Genomic DNA, 9,580 nt, shown 5'->3' with positions numbered 1-9,580 from the left:
TACTTACGTACCCTCTTGCATGAGATTTGTATCCTGGCTATAATTGCATTCGCACAGGTTTAATCAGAGTGTGGGAAATTTTTTTGCCTATTTATTCCCTTAACATGGTTAGGCCTTATATTTTGGGAATCAAACTCTTCTTAAGTACATTCTTTTCTATGGGATCCCCTCATAGAAGAAGACCCAGCTAGATTATAGGTGATATTCTTTAATTTTATGGGTCTATCTGTTTTATGCATTGGGCCTTTTGGGATCCTTTTTCATTAAAAAAAAGTTGAAAGTATCTATAAATTATTTTGTAATTAGTAGGTACCCCGATTACTTTGCGTTTCTAGGAAAAATGGCTTCTATAAAACAAAAGTGTCTTGACTGGACAAGTTCCCCCTTAAATAATTACCCTGAAAAGTACACAAACAAAGATTATGATATATGTGCTTTTCAAATCCAAAAGCCACTCTCAATAGCTTTAAAATTTTGCACTTTCAGAGTTGAGTAACACAAAAATAAATATGCAAATAAGAGATATTGTCCTCACAATAATGTAAACTGCTGGATTATTTAAAAGGGCAAGTACATGTAGAAAAGGACATGTTTTGACAATAAAAATGACTTCAAGTGAAAATTTTACAAATGATGACTTTTAAGTAAAAACATGGAGAGAAGAATGAATATACAAAATGAGAGAAAATAAATCATTTTAAGCGATAAATATTTCATAAGTGAGATATTTTACCACTTATTTATATTTCACAAAAACTAATTACTCAGCAAAGACAAAGCAAGCAGCAGAATAAAAATATCTAATAACAAATAAATAAACAAATAACACTGTGAAAGAAAAATAAGATATACTTATAAAGTTAATATAAAACATCCCACTTAACGAATACAACATACTTAAAAAAAGTCCAATAAATTGTGTCTTCTCACAACAACACAATAGTTGGATGGCTTAACATGACTCAACTCTAATTAATAACATAAACAAACAAACTAAGGATAAGTCTTTCACTAATTAAGCCCGGAGGGACCAGCTTCAGAATTTGTAGCAGCACCAATTACCCTTGTAATTCGAAGTTGCAGTTCAACCTCCATTCTGCTATAATAACGAGGACGAAATACCTCTAATGGAACATTAAGGAACATGGTTACTGAAGGAAATCCAGTTCTGCCACCTTGAATATTTTTCTCCACAGAAGTTTGAGGCAATTCATAGCTCTCTCCATCATTATCAGACACAACCTTAATTTCATAACTAAATTGAGGGACCATAAAAATAGGACCAATGAAACAAACAAAAATTTCATGCTCCCTAACATCAGCCTTATTGCAAATAGCAAAGAGTTTGTCATCACTTCGCGATTGAAGCACAGAGAATTTCCTATGAACACTTATGGAGACATTGAAAAATTCACCATAGTTGAATTTTGTTCGATTGAAAAAATGGTCATCGCCCAAGTGCTTTGCTAAAACCTTGGAACTGCCCACAAAGTCACAAAATGGCTGCAGACATGAACATGGGACAAAGTCGCATGTTTTCTCATGTTCACGTTTCTCACTGTACCTTATCATCTGGTTGCAACCATATTTTGCATTTGGGCACGTAATTTTCACTGCTTCTAGAACATTCTCCATTGCTCGGCACCGGTTGTTGCCAATGTACATTGAGCAAAAGGGACACTTGTGCTGAATTTTGCAAAAGCAAGAAACGCACACAACATGTCCATTGATGCACTGAATTTAAGAAGTAATCAGATAGAAATAAATAATCATGTTAGAGTTTACATTGATTATATATCTGATAACAAGTTATATATATACTAAAGTGAAAAATTAATAATATATTTTTTTAACACACTCTTCAATACATTAATTTTTATAATTAATTATTTTTTTTAAAACAATCAACATAATTTTAAAATAATTTTTTAATTTGTACTATATTGCACAACATAATATTGAAAAATTAACTAAATACAAATAAATTGATAGAGTGTGTTTAATAAAATGTATGAAAAATAAGAACCGCAAGAATTAGCCGTATGGTAAATGAAAGAGAAATAGACAAAAAAAAGTGATTAGATAAATGATATGGTAGAAAAAAATTATTATCACAAAAATTTATTTTAAAATAATATAACTATTTTCTTTTTAAAAAAAAATACAGACACTAGAATAGAATAACATGGTGCTAGAAAGGGTCAATAACAGGTGAATATTAAAACATAAGAAATTTGTAGAATTAAATTTGCTATAAACTTCCCTAAGTCATCATCCACTTCCCAAGATTACCTTGAAGCGTTACTAAATATTGAACGTGGTTCCAATTTGTATTATTTTGAAAATAAAATTTTATTTTTTAAACATTTCAAAAAATTTATTTTTAAAATGACTATACATTTAAGATGTTGACATTAATCAGTTACACATTATACAAAATTATATATATATATATATATATATATATTATTTATTACAAAAATACCATTAGTTTTAAAATATTGCAAAAAAAATTTACACTTTATTTATTTCTTGTTTTAACAATCTTATTTTTTGAAATTCAAAACGTATAAGTAAAAAACAATTACCTAAAAAAATATTTAAAAATTAAAAACAGTTTATAAAAAATTTAGTCAAGAAAATTATCAATTTTTGGTAGCTTCTCTTTTGTTTTTTTCTTTTCAAGTATTGAGTCAATTAATTAGTCATAATCACACCAATAATATATTTAAAAAAAAAAAAAAGAAATAAAGGAAACTTTCCCCCCTGTTTGAAGATCTTATCCACAAGAATTGAAACCCTACCAATTCCAGCACTCATAGTAGGCTACAATCACTGTAGCGCCACAAGTTGGACACTTCTTAATTTCATGATTAGCCATAAATTAGGCAAAAAAAAAAAATTCTAAATTAAATGGATGATCCAATTCAATGACGAGTAATGAAAATCAAAACTTAGTTAAAACAAATTACATGCAAATTAGCACAAATTTTGTACAAGAAGAAAGAGATGAAAAACTTAATTAAAAAAGTGTAAAAAGGGGAATTGAGGAACCTGGTAGACTGGAATATACAAAGGTTCATAGCATATGTAACAGTCAAGCACGTCAGGATCAGAAAGCTCCATATAAACGCCATTAGTATGAATGTCGTTTAGTGTAGGTGCAGTTTGAACAGCAGGGATAGCAGCCACAACCGCTCTATTAACACCTGGTAAAGGAGCATTGGGCTCATCATCGTAGTCCATATCTTCTTCATTGTCTATGGAATCCTCTTCACTTACAGTCACTCCTTCTCCTTCTTCCTCAATCACGTCGTCTCGTTCCTGCTGTGAATTGCTTAATTCACGTCTCATCGCTATTTCATCAATGGGGTTTCGAGGACGACGTCCAACTGGGTATCTACTGATGCCTCTTTCACCGTTGCTGTGACTGTGACTGCCATTCAAATTATTCTCCATTTTTCTCTCAAAACTCAAGCTCAGAACACGGGTTACTCTAGAATTTGGAACTGAATGCATTCCTCACTTCATACCTCATACTTATATACAAAATAAATAAAAGGATAGTAATAAAATAATAATTTAACAGTTTCTTAATGTCTGTCTAAGAATGAATAATTTAAAGTCGATATATAATAAATTTTTATTAACATTATATTATTTATACATTAAATTTTATTATATTTTATAATTATAAATTTTTATTGTGTGTTGTTGAACATATTTAAAAAATATTTTATAAAGTTGAGCTTGTGTAATTCTATGATTTAGAAAGGGATATTGCATGAATGCAATGTGGTATGGCTATTGAGCAAACAGATATCAGAGTAAATCTAAAAATCTCTTTTAGTTTCTATTATATATTCACAAACATCTGTTAGTAAAAAAAATATTCACATTTTTTTTCCTAAGGTTTTTCAATAAATATATTGTAATTAATCTTGATAGTTTGAAAATATTGAGTTTGAATAAATTTTGACTTATAAAGAATTATATCAATGTATTGTAATAATTACCAATATTTATAATATATATACATTTCTGTTTATAATTAAGTGTTGGAAAGTAATAAAGGTAATGTGATGTTTTATTTTTTTATTTAATATTTTACTTTTTAGTCCATAATTTTATTGTTTTTATCTTATATTGGACATTTTCTCTTTTAGAATTTTATAATTATGATAAAAAATTTATAAAAATAATTATTCACATTTAAAATTTGAAACCAAACCATCCAAATAAAATGGATGAATCTTTATTAAAGATATTATATTATTTTAAAAAATACATTAATAAATAAAAATAAAAATGGTTAAACTCTGTAAATTTGAAAATATAAATTTACATTCTAAATATTTATAAAGTGAGATCATAGAGTGTGACGATGGAAGAATGTGCAGTTAACCGATTTCCATGTTTTCGCAGAAACAAACAAAGTTTAACACAGTAAAACGTTTGTATTACTTAAGAGAATAAACTAAATATTCTTAACTCCTCACTCATTACTCAATAAAGTTATGAAAAAATGTGAGTAGCTGCAAACCTTTTCATGCAGTGGATGGCGATACGGGACGTGGTTTTTCATGTCTGACAAACGTTAATAAAGCACATTGGAGTTCGCAAATGATAATAGCTAACAAAGAAAAGAAAAATTAGCATATTAATTAATAATTTTAAAAAGAAATATATTGTTAGAAGATGCAAATATACTTTTATCTTAATATATTTCAACATAATTTTTAATTAAAATATATTATCTATTAATTTTTTAATCTAAGTTAACAAGTCTTTTAAAAAAATATTATTATTTTTTTATAATTTGAGACCAAAATAGTCTTGGGCAATTTAATGAAAAATGCTAATTAATATTGTAAGGCATTAATTAAGAAATAAAATAATATTTTATTAAAGATATAAAATATACTTAATTTTATAATTTTTAATGTATTTTAACATATTTTTAATAAAAAATTATTATTTATTACTTTCTTAATCAGTGCCTTATATAATACATGATTAAGTTCTTTGACTGAAAAAAATAAGTTAATCACATATAATATATTATTTGGCCAAAATTATGAATATTAAATAGTCTCATATTATTTAATAACTTTCTTTTAGTAAAATTGTTCTTAGCATTGAGCAAGAAAATAAAGCATATAATATTTATTTATAAAGCACTTTTTATTTATTAAAAGTATTAAAATTTAACAAATTTTTTTGAAAAATTTTAAAATATTAAAAAAACAAAATTTTAATAAAAAATATTTATATATATTTTATTATTTTTATAATTTGAAGGATACTTGTTAATAAAATGTTTATATTATTTTTTTTTATAAAGAGGACTTAAAAGCTTGAAAAACAACAAACTCCTAAGTTACAAACCTAGGATATAATGAGTCTATAGCATTTATTATTAAAAAAGGAAATAAGAAGGAAAGAACTTTATTAAAACAAAAATTAAAATGACACACTATTATAATTATTTAATTTGAAATTTTCTTAATCATTTCTAAGATACAAATTCTCTTACTAAATTATTATAATTATTTTTATTAAATGCTTTTTAATTGATATTAAAGTCAATCTATTTCATATTTATTAAGACACTATCAACGTTAAGCAATATTTTGTTTATTTTAGGTTTAAAAATTTATTCATGCTTAAATAATATAAATTATTGACAATGTTTTATAAGTATTATATATACATACATATATATATATATATATATATATATATATATATATATAATTATGATTCACGACAATCTATGTTGGTAGGTTTAATTTATTTCAATACTTACAATACTAAATAATATATAAAATATATGTCTTTTAATTAAAACTAATAAAAAATAGTCAAATAATAAAATAAATAATATAGTTACTAATTTTAAAAAATATGTCACAATAAAATAATGAATTTATTTTTTATATATACAATATTTATTCTTAATATTATTTTGCATAAATTAATAATATTTATTTTTAAATAATAAATATAAAACTTAACACTTTTTTACAAATTTTTTCATTCATAAATATTAGTCCCTTCAAACATAAGATTTAAAAAGTCATTACAAGTTATTGAGGTCAAATTGATCAGGCAAAAGACAACTGATTCTTTCTTCTTCTTTTTTAATCAACTTAATACTTGCATTTTCTCTAGAAACTAATCATAAACAGGATACTCACGATATTTAATTTGCAAATTAAGGTGTGGAATAATGGATCTCTCTCTTATCATCCATTTTGCCTTCTTTGCACAATACGTTCTTACAAGATATTGCTCTCCTCCCTCTTGGAGCATGTCTCATTTAATGTGGAGGAACATTTTTTGGATATTTGAGGTGGGTTTTTTATTATATTATTTACGAGGTACGCTTTCTTTCAACGTTCAATTTGCAATTGATTTGATTTTCCATTACTGAGTCTATTTGGATATGGTAGATCATGACTACTTATGAATTTAAAGATCAGAAGCTTGTACCAAAATCTCAAACCAATTGGATATCAAATAGTGTATGTTCATTACTTCAACTCATTTGTGATCACAAAAACTCTAATAAGCACGTAAATCTGTATGAGATGTGTAATAATTTGGGGTTCACATAGAGCTCAATCTGCATAAAGGGAATAGGCTTTAATTAACTCCATTCTAAGAAAAATGTTACATAACAAAACTAACAACAGAATACATTTCCAAATCTAATTATTCGAAATGTAAAACCACTAAGACCTATCAAAGTTTGCACTGTGCAGAATGTGTAGCATTTTATTTATCCCTGATGCGAATTTCTAGTTTGAGAGATCCAGAAGAATCAAAATAATTAAAAGGAACCACAAAGAACCCTGATGAAGGAGCATTAACTGTGTTGGATTGAATATTGTTGGTAATAGAATGCAATATTAGGCTGCGTCCCTTGTAAGTAGCACCCACAGAATAATCATAACCTGGCTGAAAAGAGTTACCAAAGCAACTAATAGAAACAACACTTCCCAAACTCTCAACATAGTTGTTGAGAACAAACAGTTTGTTATCATATTCCTCTCGAAGAACCACGGTTTCATCATTGCGCCTCAATGAGACAGAGAAATAATCATCATATGAAAATGTGATTATGGAATCCCTATGTTTGTTTATGAAGTGAAGGAACAAGTCCTTGGATGGGGCAGTGAAGTGGCAATCTGAATATGGGCATAAACATGGAACATAGATGCATTTTTGGTCATGGTTATTACTCTCAGTTAAACTCAATGTCTCTTTGCAACCGTATTTCACATTCAGGCATGGTATGTGAATAGATTCCAATACTCTCTCAATAGTTATGCAACGTTTGTAACCAATAGGCAATAAGCACAAGCGGCATTGCTTTAAATGATCAGCAGCGCAGGTAGAGCAAGCAGCATGCCCATTAGCGCACTGAATTGCCACAAAATAACAAATGAAGTTACCATATATTTTAGATTTTACATGATAAATAGTATCATCAAAATTCAAATCAGTCAACAAAAAATATATACTAGAAAGAGAGTATTCTTGAATCTATTCTTAATTGATGTAGAATATTTTAAAACACTTTTTTATGTTCAAGACTGAATGTGTGAAGTTAATAGACATGAATAACCTAATATTCAAACTAGATACTTTTTTATTTTATATCAAAAAATTAAGTTTAACTCACTTTTAAAATCTAGCTCATCCAAACAAGTAGCATCTTAACATATTTTAAAATTATTTTTAAAAACAATTGATTCTTTGAAATAAATTATTACTGTATAAAACATAAAAACTTCTAAATTTGTATGGCAAGGGAGAAAGGAGAAGTACCTCGTAGACAGGAACAGTCAAGATTTGCGAGCAAACGCAGCAATTAAAGACATTAGGGTCGGAAATTATGACAGAATTAAACCTACGGGAAAAAGCATCTGTTGCAGAACTACTAAGGGGGTCATCTTCACCTTTAACATCACTCGTATAACCATCTTCTTCCTCATTCTCTTCCTCTTCATTTTCCTCCTCTTCTTTATCATGATCATGATCATCATCACCATAATCATAATAATAATCATCATGTTTTGAACTCTCCATGCCGTCCTCATCATAATAGTCTTCCGACTCGATCTGAGAATCTTCTCCTTCTCCTTCTTCTTCCATGCCTTCTCCGTCTTCACGTAGAGTCTTTCCTTTACGTACTACGTCATCTACGTTACGTATAAGAATCCTGGTGGATGGTCGCGAATAGTAATATTGCGTCGCTTTTCTTTTGTGATGCATCTTTTCTTTAAAGAGAAAGGAAAATAAAGAACCTTTCCTATCAATTTCTCTCTCACGCTAACTCTTGAGAACAGTTGCTTCATATTCTCTTAAATTGTTGTATTTAAATAATTAATTTATCATTCAACAATTGGGTCGTTGGCTACCGTACTAGTCTAGGTTAACGATAGGTATTCGCAACATAGGTTAACGAGACATGAATTGGGATAAAAGGAAATTTATTACTTCAACTATATTCGTAATTTATTTACAACTAAAAAATTAAAAAATTTAAATTCTTCAATAGTGGCCTGTGGGCTATTTTATAATTTAGATATGTTATTTAGGAATATATTCGTAATTTATTTATAAATAAAAAAAATTAAATTTTTCGATAGTGACTTGTGGGCTGTTTTATAACTTGGATATGTTATATAGTATAAATCTATTAGGAATAGGACAAATTTCCTTGTAATCCTGTTTAGTTTTGGCTAAAACGTTAAAATTTAAACGTATGAGTTGATTTGATTTTTAATTACTTTTTATTCCTTATTTGCGTATAGGTATAAGTTTTGTTTATTGAATCATATTAGGTTGATTGTTCTTGAGTGAATGAGATTAGGTTTAATTTGATTTTAAATTTAACAAAATAATTCGTAGAAGGTTGAGTTACCATGACTCAACCTTGTTGCTCATAATAGATAGTTTTATCAGTTTTCTCTTGAAGAATAATAGCTTCATCACCAGTCATCAGGCAGACAAAGGAAGAGTTTTGGTATGAAAAATGGATTCTAGAATCAATATGTTTATTGCTTAAGTGGAGAGATAACTCTTTGGATGGCAACAAAATCACAAACTGAAATTGGGCTAAAACACGGTACATATATGCAATTCTTTCCGTGGTCTTTCTTCTCATTGTAACTTAACGTCTCTTTGCAACCATAATTTGCATTAGGGCATGATATTTTAATAAAGTCCAACACATTCTCTACGGCCTTGCAACTTTTGAAGACAATTGGCATTTGGCACTTTGCACACTTCCCCCTAATATTAGAACAAGTAAAGCAAGCGATGTGCTCATTATCACACTGAATTGCCAAAAAAATCACAGTTAAAATTATCAAGTTATATATATATATTAATAAGTTGCCAAGATCTTTTTTATGTTATGATTCTAAATTCGTTTCACTTATTATTGTTGCACTGATCCATAAGCATGCAAATGCAGCAATCAAGCAAGCTTGGTCGGAGAGCGTCACAGAAATAGACCTATCAAGAGGATCTTTTGTGAAACCATCTTTTCCTTTCTCTTCCTCGT

At 27.9% G+C, this 9,580-nt stretch overlaps 2 protein-coding genes across 2 annotated transcripts; both read right to left on the bottom strand.

Annotated features, from left to right (window-relative positions):
- Positions 1-1,011: 1,011 nt before the first annotated feature.
- Positions 1,012-3,519, bottom strand: LOC113852224 (putative E3 ubiquitin-protein ligase SINA-like 9). Its single transcript, XM_027482462.1, has 2 exons — positions 3,055-3,519; positions 1,012-1,734 (listed from the first exon to the last, which is right to left on the bottom strand). The coding sequence occupies exons 1-2, from the start codon at positions 3,517-3,519 to the stop codon at positions 1,012-1,014; spliced, it is 1,188 nt and encodes a 395-aa protein (XP_027338263.1).
- A 3,261-nt stretch (positions 3,520-6,780) lies between these two features.
- On the bottom strand, positions 6,781-8,283 carry LOC113852223 (E3 ubiquitin-protein ligase SINA-like 10). The gene is made up of 3 exons (XM_027482461.1): positions 8,058-8,283; positions 7,837-7,934; positions 6,781-7,428 (listed from the first exon to the last, which is right to left on the bottom strand). Exons 1-3 carry the CDS (start codon positions 8,281-8,283, stop codon positions 6,781-6,783), a joined length of 972 nt encoding a protein of 323 aa, XP_027338262.1.
- Between the last annotated feature and the right edge of the window lie 1,297 nt (positions 8,284-9,580).

This window comes from Abrus precatorius, unplaced genomic scaffold, assembly GCF_003935025.1.
Source record: "Abrus precatorius isolate BTA unplaced genomic scaffold, Abrus_2018 Scaffold10, whole genome shotgun sequence".
NCBI classification, from domain to species: domain Eukaryota; kingdom Viridiplantae; phylum Streptophyta; class Magnoliopsida; order Fabales; family Fabaceae; genus Abrus; species Abrus precatorius.
Note: the sequence above shows the minus strand (reverse complement) of the source record. Positions and strands in the feature narration are given on the sequence as shown.